This window comes from Pseudopodoces humilis, chromosome 4 (genome assembly GCF_049639895.1).
Source record: "Pseudopodoces humilis isolate 2021_Gansu_Grassland_sample_001 chromosome 4, ASM4963989v1, whole genome shotgun sequence".
Lineage (NCBI taxonomy): Eukaryota > Metazoa > Chordata > Aves > Passeriformes > Paridae > Pseudopodoces > Pseudopodoces humilis.
Window position 1 is genome coordinate 56,727,183 of NC_142203.1, and position 12,731 is coordinate 56,739,913.

Consider the following 12,731-nt stretch of genomic DNA (forward strand, 5'->3'; position numbering starts at 1 on the left):
GATAAAGGTTCTCCTTAGAGCCAGCCAAAATTTCTGCTCAGCATTTAAATTTTTATAAAACTTGTGGGAATAATTACTTTAATAGTCTTATGGTAATATGCAGTATGTGGTAAAAAATGAAACAGAAGTTCAGGTCAATTTTAGTATGAAGGAGATTGTCAATTAAAAAAAAAATGGAACTTTTCTTTCATAACATCTATAGAGGGTACCAAACTAGTTTTGGAAATATAATGTAAGTGTTTTCAGAAAAGAGAAAAGTGGCTAAATACTTGGTGGGCTTAATAAATGAAATGAAGAGGGATTTATTAATTTATTTTCCCACTTCAAGATGGGCTTGAGTAATGTATGGAAGGTTTAAACCTAAGGAATCACTGAGAAATTCCTTTTGACAATCATGTAGTTTTAATATGGATTTAATAGCTTAGGTTGAAGAATTAATATACAGAGAAAGAGTCCTGACATGTGCATCCCTTTGCAAGATAGTTCACAGTTTCTGAAGCCCATTTTCTTTCCTAGCTAGTTCTGTGTTTTGTTGGGTTTTTTGGGTTTTTTTGGTTTGGTTTGGTTTGGTTTTGTTTTTGTTTTTGTTGTTTGGTTTGGTTTGGTTTGGTTTGTTTGGTTTTTTTTTTGTCCGGAGTAATAAAACAAATTGCACCAGCTTCACTTTCACGTTCCTTAAGGTAAGAAGTAAAGATGCATGCCTGCAGACAGCCTGGATAGATACAGTTGACTAATCCTAACTTGTATACAATAAGAGTAATGCGATATAATAAGAGTTATGAGGAGCCACTGCTGTGTAAGTCAGTTAATGTTCTCATGATATTTATCCATTCATTCATTTCAACAGTTTGTTGCTGTTGTCATTAAAATGATTTGTAAAAAAATAAGTTAGACAGAAAATGATAATAGATGCTCCTACAAACTTTTTTTATCTTCAACAGAGCTAATATTTTTTCCTGGCTTGTATTACATGGAAAAGAAGATGAAACAAAGATTTGCATGCAATTCTGAATTGTATGAGTTCTGCTTTTCATACAGATACACTTCAAAGATCCATGTGAAGTGTTTGTATTCCATTTGCCAGCCTCTTTCAAAAAATACAGAAAATCAAATGAAGTTCCTTCTGGTCTTAACATGGCAGGCTGATGTACTCTAACAAACTAGGATGAGATTTCTGACATATTTTTCTTCTTGTAAACTTGTGTATTTCTTTTAAATTGATCTTCTTTGTTAGAACAGTCTTTGCTTCTGCTGCCATTTCTTTCTGTCGCTCTATGTATTTCTTTTCCTTTCAGTTCACAACCAGACCACAGAATATGTTAGCTTAAAACTTTGTTGGCTGTATTTTGCATATCATCTGGAAAACTACCACAGATGTCCAGCACTCAATTGGCTTTGTGTCGTTCTTTAAGCAATCAGATCAAATTGTTTGCTGACAAGAGGAGAAATCCTTTACTGTAATTTAGTAACACATGCTTATAGAAAATTCACTAAACTTGTAAAATATATTACTGCAAGTATGCTCCTAAGACAAAAAATTCTTTTATTTCTAGTCAGGGTTAAAAATCATTAGGGTGGAATGACTGTCTACTTGTTTTTCACCTTTAGAAGCCAGCAAATAATCTTTACGGCATTGGCTGAAGAAGGTTCTAATTACTGCATTAAGCTACTGAAATTTAGCTCTTTGTGTAAATAAAACTTTGTGATTCTTTAATTGAACCCAAGCACAGGGTGTGCAGTTCTTACTATTTTCAGGAAAAATAAGTTGTGACAGTATTTGTGTGAGAATTTCAATCTTTTTCACTGAAATTTTGTACAAATATCAACCAGAAGTAGCAAAAAACAACACTCTTCCTGTTATTGGATAATGGTTATTTTTCTGAGAACATTTGGACTACATGTCCAAAGTATACGTTGTTAATCCAACAAATTAAATGTATTAAAGAGTATTGGGAAAAGAATAAAGAACCCTGTTAGGCTGTTGATTAAACTGGGCATGGTATGCCTAGATCTTGAATAGTTTGAATCACTGGCCTTCTCATCTGAAAAGGTTTTCACAGAATTGGAGAAGAGAAGCAAGTATGACTGAAAAATCTGTGACTTTCTTTACAAGGAATGACTAAATTGAGGACTCTCTTACTTGGAGAAGTAAACTTTTGGAGAAGTCAAGTCTGCGACAACACTACAGTGATCTAACCTCTTTAAAGATTGTATGGCATAAATGAGGAAAATAATAATTCATAGCACCTTCCAGCACAAGAACTTGAGGCTGTCTAGAAAGTATAGAAGAAGAAAGACTCAAAACCAGGAGAAGGGAGGCAGCCCTTTTTAATGCAAGGTTTAGCTAATGTTGAAACTTGGCAAATCACTTTATGGAAGCTGGACATATAGGTTGAAAGGTTGGCTAGGCATGTTCACAGAAGAAAAAACCATTGAAAGTACTAAATACACAGAAGCACATCTGTCTCAAAAATTCTGAGCCAAAAATAGTTGGGGGAGTATGGGTATAATTGACATTTTATGCTTGCAGTGGTGTTATTCTTTCTTGGGCCTTCTCTTAGTTCGTTTTGAAGGCAGGGTATTGGGATAGTGGAATCTGTGGTCTGGCCCATGTTGCAATTCTTAGGTTCTTCTGTAGCAGGTGTGGTCCATCATCCTAATGAACTGCTATTCTCTACAGCCAGTGCTTAGGCTTTTATGCCATATGCAGTGTGAGTAAGGTTAAATAAAGTGGAATTTTGTGTATAAAGATATGTGATCTTCTCAGAGATTGTAAACTAATTGTTCACAATATTCAGAAATTTAGGGAAAAAAAGCATACCCAAAGTAAAATCATAGAAACAAATCACAGAAAAACTTAGAGATTAAAAACTTTACTAATTTATTTCTGTATAACAGAGCTAAAACTTGGTTAGTAATCATAGCTGTTAGCTGTGTTTCCCTTCTGCCCGAGGTCTAGACTAGTTGCTTCCTATTTTCTGCTGTGTGGCAGAATGCCCCCAACCACACCTATGTAATTAGTTTTGCTAGCTTTCCTTTTCCCAGACTTGGTTGCTTTAGCACACTCTAAAAAAACATTGCCCTACAAGCTGCTTGACTTCAGTTCAGTGTCAAAATGTCCTTTGAAAAAAAGCTCTATGTATTAGTTGCTGGACTTATCCTGAATGACAGAGAAATTATTAGCAGCATACTTAGAATAGATAGAAATTTCTGGTTTACTCTCTAGCCCAGTTTGAGCTAGCTGCATCTGTGTAACTCCATCTAAATTTTTGATTAATACTGGGAATGCAATAAAAGTTTCAGACACTTTTGAGGTTCACAATACAACAAATCAAGTATTTCCTACACTCTGGTGATAGTGCAAATGCTGACTCTCTAAATTATCCCTGAATATTATTGAAATCATCATTGTCACACAGGTAGGTGGCTCTAAATTTCTGATAGTATTTGAGCATTTTTTGGTGTGGATCAGGAGTTATCTTGAGTGTCCAAAGGGCACTAATAATAATACTGATTGTGATAAACTTGCAACTGCTATTCTATTGTTACATTGCCAAAATTTTGAATACAAATGACAGTTTTAAATTTTTTTTTCCAGAACTGTGTGGTTTTCTTGTTTTTGGTTTTTTGTTTGTTTGGTTTTTTTTTCTTTTTTAACTGCATTTGCAGTTTAGAAAAAGTAGTATGGAAGTGTTTCATTTACAGTGCAATTATTTAAAATATTTATATAAATCAGGAGAACTAGAACTTACAGCAGCAATAGTTTTTCTGGCTGTAACTCAGAATTTATCCACCCAAGCTAAGTATCAGAACAAAGTCCAATAGAGACAGACTTTGGTTGTCTATGGCAGCATTAAAGACATGGAAAACTAATAATAGAAAAAGCTATTTCTGATGAGTGATGTGTAACATGTATGTTTTTCTTTTCCTTCATTGGTTTAAATAGCTCTTTTTGGTTTGAGGTTTTTGAGGAAGGAACCAAATAAGACATTTTTTATTTTAGGGCAGAATGCTGTTGTGGTGTACCACATTCTGTAAGGCAAAGGATAGCTGAAGTAAAGCTTTTAGAAAGACATCAAAAATACTGTGTAGTAGAGAGTATTACTGTTGGTAACCTGTGCAAATCTAATGAATGACCAAATTATCTTAGGAGTTATTAATTGCATTGCGATTCTCTAGTATTAGTGACGTCCAGTTCTCTAGCACTAGTGATGTTGTCTGCACTTGCAAAGTGACCACTTTTTTAATAGAGTCAAGTATATGTATGCCAAAAAGAAAAGTGTGAAAGTATAAGCTAGTCACTCTTTTTTTTCTTTTTATTTTCTATACTTTAGAAATAGGAGTTGGAGTTGTCATATAGCTTGATGGTTTTGATCCATTTAAGAGAAATCTGAGATTTCAGTCTGATCTGACAGCAGTTCAGTTTATAGTCATAAGTGTTAGAACTAGGTTAATTTAATTTTTCAAAATACGTATTTTTTTTTCTGGTCTTTTACCTATATTCAAAATGAGACATCTGTGATTGGGTGCATAGAAAAATCATGTTGTATAGCATGAAGAATAAAAAGTAAAAAAATATGTAACTGTAATGAACTTGTTAGCTTTATTATTGAGCAAGGGTGTGTGAGAAGGATAGTCCTTATTTAAAGAGCTTGTTCTTAAAACCTATAATTTAAAAGTGAGTGTCAAAAAGTATAAATTGGTTTAAAAGTGAAAAATAAAATCTTGTTTGCAATGATAACGTCTGGAAAAACCCTCCATAAATGAAATTAATAAATATTAATAATATTAATATTTTGTAGTATTTATCTCTGCTTACTCTTAGTCAGGAAAGAATGAGTTCTTAGGATTTTTTTTATTTTTTGACAACCTTTTCAAGCAGATTAACTGGCAAATCGTCTAGTATTATATACATTAAATAAGTGTTCACCTATCTGAAACTTATGAAGAGCTTCATGTCCAGTCATACATATTTGTTCATTTCTCCTAGACTTAATTTTCTTAATTTTTTTTTTTTTTAACTTTTAAATTCCATCTGTCTTGGTACATTTTCCCTCAGTGATTTACTGTGACTGTATTTTGGTCTCCTAAACTCTTTCCCATTAAGAAATATTCCTTCGAAAGCTGACTGGTAGCTTTCAGAGTAATTTTGGAGTAGTTTGATGTATGTGTAAGTTGGTATAAGAGGTAGAACTGCTGGTGTTTCATACTGATTTTGAACAGTTTGCTCTTCTAATAAGAGTTTTTATGCTTTACTCACTTACTGTACTTCAGTAAAGGATAATGTGTGGGTTATTTTTGTTGATTAATGAAATTTTTAGAACTGTATCTTGTACTAGTATTCATGTACGTTTCCAATCCTGTAACAGGTATATTTCTGTTTCACTGTTAATTTGATGCAAATAGTCCCTTCTGGCACACTGGACATTTCCAGTAACATACAGCTAGCAATAATAGTGTTTTATAGAGACACTTTTCAGTTAATGGGCCAATTTGGATAATGAGGCTGGTACAAAGGGGAATGTTATCCTTGAATTTATAAATACACATTAACATGTAAGGAGAAATAATTCATTTTGCCTTAGTATCTACTACTGTTAATGCCACTGTTACAATAACTTTTTGAACTGTAGTACACACACTTCAGAAAGTTTAAAAAGCCTGTGAATGTACATGGTGGTAACAGAAGGCCCACAGTGTAATGGTACAATGCTGATAAATCCCATATACTAATATAATTTAAAAGAAAATTTAGAAAGTGATTTCAAAGGGAAGCAGCTCTACTGAAACAGTGGGACTCAACTTTACTCATAAAGGCATAACTCTATCCCCCAGACAGACACTGAAACAATTTGGGTTTTTTTCAGAACAAAGAAGAAGGGCTGAAAGCAATAAAAGAAAAATCAATTAAATGATAAGATGCAATCTCTGTCTCTGAAGTACCCTAAGCCACAGAGCTGGGGACTTCTATCAGGGAAGGTATGAGCTGTCCTGTTTTCTTTGCAAACACTCACAAATGACTGCTGTGGAGGGAGAGGCAGATAACTGGGTAACCCAAGACAGTTTTTCTCAAATTACACTCTAAACAATTCTTAATGTGAGCTTGAAAAACTTTTAAGGAGCGTTTTTTAACTTCTCTACCTTGTAGAATAAATTGCTTACATTTTAATGCTAAGGGTGGGTGGGGGCATGATTGAATCACTGTGATGCTTTCTTATAATCAAATCTGTGAGTTAGTATGCCTCTTTACTTTTTATTTATTTTTATTTTTAATGTGGAATACGCTTGCTACCATGGAATTCTGTGTGATCTATAGCTGCACAACTGCATGCATTAGGCCTCAAAACTGACAGTTTGCAGAGATCAGGAAGAATCTTCTCTCCTTTCTCTGCAGTGTACCAGGAGACAAATGGCTGTATTCCCCTAAAGTGCCTGGGATTGACTATAGCTGCAGATAACTTACCTGACAAGTTTGTGCAGTGTTTACAATATTCACAGAGAATTTGTCTTTCTTATCTTTTTGACTTAAGTGTCCTATACAAATAATCAGGATCATGCCAGTCATCAGATTTGCAAAGGAAATGGATTTTTCTTCAGGTTAGAGTTACAGATAAGAGACACCTCTTGAAGCGATGGTCTGTAGCTTACATCTACGCTAATACATTAAATAAACATGTCAGTGGCTTTTTTTATTGCACTGAGTACCACTGGCACAGGTCTTGTGTACACAATACTAAACTGGTTTCTCAAAAACCAGTTTGTTTCGTGTGTTTTGCCTGTTAATAATCGTGGCCATCTCCACAACTTTTCATGGGAATTCTTTGAGATCTGTTGTTCTCATGGGCCAAATCTTTGCAAGGAACGTTTCTTAAAAAATTGTGATAGAGTTTTAAAACAGCTTGATAGTAGAATTTCAGTGTCTAGTGTGATCCCTTTCACTTTTTAATACAGTGTGCAAGTATATTTTAGCATGGTGCCTGTATATCCTGCCAAAAAAGACCAGAATTTTTACTTTTTGAAGTGTCCTGGTATGGTGCACTATCTCTTGCTGTTTGATCCATGGCATGACAGGAGTGTATTGCTGTTCCAGTCCTTGACCACCCTGTTGAACAGATACTGGTCTGTTTATGCAGTTTCCTTCTGGCTGATGTGTCAGTCAGAGCTGTCAGTGACAGCTGTACATTCATCATGCATTTCCTGTCTGTCTGCTGCAGCTCTTCAGCAGCCCCACAGGAATGCCCAGCAGTCACAGGCCTCTTCCCCATCTGCCTCATGAAATGACTTCTGATTTCTTCAGGGCAGGCATGGCCATGTAATCAGCCATCTTCCCTCCAACCTCTTTTCTATTCCACTTCCCCAGTGTAGTCACATTTCAGAGGCACTGCACCCACTTTATTAGGAGTTATATGATCTTCATTTTTGGCTTGGGCACAAATTTTTCTTGGCTGTCTCAAAATGTCTCAAAATTATCTGGCTGCCATCTTATCTCAAGTTATTTACCTATGTGTTTTTTCATTCAACTTTTGTGTGATGTCCCTCTTACACCACCTGTCAATGAATTGAACCAACATTTTTGCAGTTTGTCATAATTGTGACTGTTGTCATAATATTTAATTATTGGTTGAGATAATTGTTGGCTTGAAAATCTACCTTTTGGGTGTTTTTAGCTCCTGAAGTATTTACTAGGCTTCTGGTGATCAAACTGCACCTTGTGCTGCATTTTTAGGTGTGAGCTTTTTGTTTTATTTTGTTTGTGGGTTGCCTGTTTTTTTTTTTTTTTTTTATTTTTCTTTTTTTTCCCCCATAGCAATTAGACCTATCTAATCTCATGGGCAGTTGTGATGATCTGTATTTTCAGGAGTTTCTTGGCCTAAAATTACTATCTGTCAAGTATTACATGAGTAGTCTTCTGCATTTGGAACTCACCATCTGATAACTAAATGGATGCCTTGAAGGTTCAAAATAAAGTTAAATGGTGTCAAAACAACAAAAAAGACAAGTTAGGCTGATTTTAAATCATATAGGGAAGCAAATGATGGAAGCAAGCAATTTGAATTAAGAATGCTGTGAGCTTTCAGCCAAATCAGAAGTAGAAACCATTCATATGAAAGAGTAAGATGAAATAATGGAGCTGGAAGATGACGTAGATAGAGTTAGTCACTGGACACTGAAAATTTGTTCAAAAGTTAATTTTTTTTTTTTTCCTGGTAAACTGGGTTCTAGGAGAGTGTATGAATATCCTTACAGGAAGTTAATAATTGTATATAAAATTTGAATATTTAGTGATGGCATATTTAGAACATATTATTACAAGGTATATTCTTGCAAAAATAATTGGTGTATTAGAAAATAAAGTTATCTTTTCTCTAGTTTTATTATCTAAGTTTCATTGCCATCATATTTTCTTAAAAATACTAGCTTGTGCATAATGAAGAACACACACTTCCCAGCAGAAACTGAAGAATACTGTGGTCTTTGTTTTTGAAAAAAAACAACAAACAGAAAAAAGGGACTTAATTCATATAATTCTCTCCTGTCACAGTTCTTTGTGAAACTGAACCTTAGGTGAGGAGTAACTTCAGATTCATGCCTGTAGGACAGTAAGTTGATTCAGGCCATAAGGCAAGTTTTCAGATCTGCTGAAGTCAGTGACAACATTTTACTTGATTTGGGTGGAATTTGCTTTATTGTCAAGCATCCATTTTATCTAAGGATGTATATCTTGAATTGTTTTTCCATATTGCTATTGGATATTAAAAAGCAGAAGACTTGTGTATTCCCGATACTTTTTTTCCATTCAGTTCTCAACTACATTCTAAAGAATTTAGTTAGTGTTTTCTCACTAAATAAGACTGAGCAGTCTGCTTTCTCTGAGGAACAAATTTTGCCCAGAACCTCAGTAGGATCTGTGTTCAGACATTGTCCTGAACACAGAAATAAGAAGTTTGGTTCCGTAATTATGTAAAAGGCAGGAAACGTTTGGTAAAAATCCTTTTGCTCTGAATCTGTGTCATCTTGAAACCTAGGGACATTTCAATGATTATATTCCAAGAGAAATAAGGATTTTTTTTTATAAGAATATTTTCTATAAGAATGCTGATTTGGTTACCTTCCCTCCTCCAGACAGCAAATGGGAAATCAGTGCACATTTAAACCACCTTGATGAAATTAGTGCACATGAACATTTAAATTCAAAATGATAGCTTAATCCCAGAAACTGCTCCACACTCAGTACCCTTTAAAAATCAAAGGAATTCCATGTGGTCACAGCAGTCTGCATGCATAGAGAGTTAGCTGGATTTGCTCCATATTTTAAGCTTTGTTATTTTGTCCATGGATTTGGCTTGCAGACAGACCATAACTCTTTTAGCAGTAAAAGGTATATATCTGGTGATCAGACTCCTATGTGATAACAGACCTTGCAGTATTTTTAACAGAAAATGTCTGGTGGCCTGAAATTAGTAACTATTTGGGTTTAAAACTAAAGCATAAAGATGGTATCTTTTCATATTTTTTCCTCACTTGCCTTTCTAAAGAGTAGAAATTATCCTGAAGCATATTATGCTTCAGAAATCAAGGAAATCACTATAAATCCTTATAAAAATCAATACCATTTTGGGAGTGTCCTTTTATCACTATCCATATTATCCATATTATAGGATTGCACATTCAAAATATGAAGATGTAATTAATGAAGTGGCTGCTGCATGTGCATTGCTATTGTAAAAGCTATGCCTAAGAAAATGTTTTAATTTCATGGTAGCTCCAGGTATTTACATATTAATTACTCAAAAACTCATTAGCTTCTGTATTTGAATGATTGTATCTACAATGACAAAAATTTTCCTTTAAAGAAATTTTTTAGCTTTTTGCAGAAATGTTCTTAATTTTAGTTTGTTACCACATATTCTTGCACTATGATTATGGAAGGACAATGAGAAGGGCACTAAAATGACAGTTCATAAGATGTTTTTAAAAAATGGTATAATAATTAAGATTTCAGTTTTTTAATTAGAATCAAAGTCTAACTTACTATTGTTTAGTTGATAAGTGTGAGACCATAGGAGGCTAAATAAGTAAAACTTAGGGTTTAAGAATCAGTAGCAGTCTATAGCCATACTGCTGTAACTTCCTAACAGAATGGTAGACTGCTTTATGGAGCTAGTGATTACAAAGATCCACTTTAACCATTTTTTTCTTGCTGGCAGGTGTCCCACTGGCCTGAGGCCAGCGGCTGTGAGTGTACTGCAGCTTGTGGTTTACACCAGAGTGTAGAAAATGCCGACACCAGCTGGCTGCACATAATTAAACTGATTGCGGTCTGACAACTTGGACTATGATACAGATATGTGATAAATATACAAAGTATCTTACAAACGTGATTCACTGACATTCTTTATCTGCTTCTTTTTCTTAACAGATATGATATCTGCACTTATAAAAACAAGCCTTGTGGAACACTGGGTAAGATTATAAAGAGACATTTCACCTCATATTTGCTGTTTCCTTGCTTTATACTTAGCTGTTGGTTTATTGACTGATTAGATCTTTTTAAGTTTGTACTTTAAAAATTTTGTAGTTTTATAAACATGAAAAATAAAAGATAATCTAGGTGGATTTTGGCTTTGATACATTGCTGGAAGTTTTATTTCTGTGAGCCGGTGCTGTGTATTTCATCTCTGATAGCTGTAGTTCTGATAAAACCTAGCAGATGACTCAATTTTACTTCTTACAGAAGAGAACTTGCTGTTTATTTCCATTTACTGGTGTCCATAATCTAGTTTAAAGAACAGACCTATCCCCATAAACCTTACAAAATAAATGGACTTTGAGGTTTACACTCTTGCTGTGTTGTACACGAGTACATCTTCATATTTTTCCTTTCAAAGACTTAGGAAAACATAGCACAGTGATAGAAAATACAACATTGAAACTACTTAAAACAGTGCTTTGACAATGGAGAAGTGCACATGGCAACCTTAGATTAAGGATGAGGAGCTATTATTCTCTCCATACCTAAATATGTGACCAGAAGTTATTTGCTAAAATAAATAGCTATAGATGACCTCTTACTATAGGTTGTTGCCTCCAACGGTGCTTTAACATATAAAGGGAACATTATTCAAAGACTAATATAACACTTGTTCAGATGTTTTTTCAGTTTGCATCCTTTCATAAGCCTCTTTCTTGCAGGTGATTAAAGACAAAATTCTAATTCCGTTAGTTCATATTATTAACACTTTTCTCAGTCAGGGTTCTTGATTGTATTTGCTGTATTTCCCTATATTACTGTGTGCTTGATAGCCTTAACCCAAGTTGATTTTTTTATGTAAGTCTCTTGCAAATCAGTACAATGCTTCTAGCAGAGGGGTGTAGTTTACATGGGGAAAGGTACCAGAATTTTGCCTGCTATAAATATAAACAAACCCACAGCATGCTTTAGTAAAAGGCAAATCATGCTGATAAATTTCTAAATGTAATTGATTTTATTTGACATTGGAGGTGATGAAACTGAAGAGATGATGTCTTAGAAGTGGTTGTGCAAGTGTTAAAAAAAATGCTTTCATGCATTCATGCATGAACTATTTGATACTTTTATGATACTTTTAACACAGATCATTAGTGTACTAGTCCTTACTCTGTCAGATTTTGGCATAAAAGCAAATTCTGCTTCACATGAATCCAGTATAACAGAGGAGAGATTTGGCAAATATTTCATTAAAAAAAAGTTAATTTAAAAAAATTAAAAATAAGAGTCATATATGGTATCGGTTCCAACTTACTCTTATAGGCATCTTGGCAACAAAACCATGACCATTTTTCTGCATTATAGGCATTGATTTGGAGAAAAGGCCCTGTAGTCCTCTTTTGCAAGGCATTTGATATGCTTGAGTCACACTGACATCCAATAACTAAAGTTAATCATATATATAAGGAGTCTCTGAAAAAAAGTCACAGAGAGGTCTCAGAAGGTCAAAAGAAATCTGAATACTTGCTATTCTAGGAAGACACAGAAGTAAAAGATTTCATGTAGCATCTGTATCCTATTTTAGACACCTGAAGCATGGAACCTTTCATGAAACCTCTTAGAAAAGATAGATCTCAAGCATATTTGCAGTGTGTCTGTGGCTTCAGTGAAGGACAAGTCCTTCTAAAGTCTGAGTCACTGACTGAGTTCTTAACTTCATCTCTGTCACTTTCTGCAAGCATGGTAATTGAGTTATATTACTCTGGTCTTCTAATTTGCTGAAGCAAGCCTTCAGTTATAAGATCTGAAGATGGAAATGACTTTATCATCCAAATATGGTGGACTTTGTAGGGGAACATGATAGCTGTATAGATACGTATTGCCATATGGTCTTCAGAATTTCTTCAATTAGAGCAGCATAGCTGAACTGCAATTATTGCATTTTCTGCAGGTTCCACACTGCAAACTTTCCAGACACACATTGTCAGCTTTTGCCCATGTCAGTTTGGCTATCAGAGTAGTTTTGATGTGTCCAAACTAGATTTTTTGGGAAGAAACATGGAAGACGTAGCCCCCAAATCCTCTATATGTGCCTACAGGAGACCTGAGATCGCCTATGGGGCATGTTCTCATGATACCCCTGCAATATTTTTTCCCTTCAGGAGCCTTTGAGCCACAAGTGGTGTTCAGTGTACAGGATTCAACCAGCATGCAAAGATACACAAAGAGCTTCAACATCAGTGCTTCACTGCTTGATTCACTC

The 12,731-nt window shown here is 34.6% G+C and overlaps 1 protein-coding gene across 2 annotated transcripts in view; it reads left to right on the plus strand.

The window, feature by feature from the left end:
• ADAMTS6 (ADAM metallopeptidase with thrombospondin type 1 motif 6) overlaps positions 1–12,731 on the plus strand; it is a 142,460-nt gene that overhangs the window by 48,940 nt on the left and 80,789 nt on the right. For both annotated transcript variants that reach the window (XM_005530098.3, XM_088054134.1), the window contains exon 9: positions 10,421–10,464. In XM_005530098.3, coding sequence (XP_005530155.1) covers positions 10,421–10,464 — 44 coding nt within the window. The remainder of the gene's footprint in view (positions 1–10,420; positions 10,465–12,731) is intronic.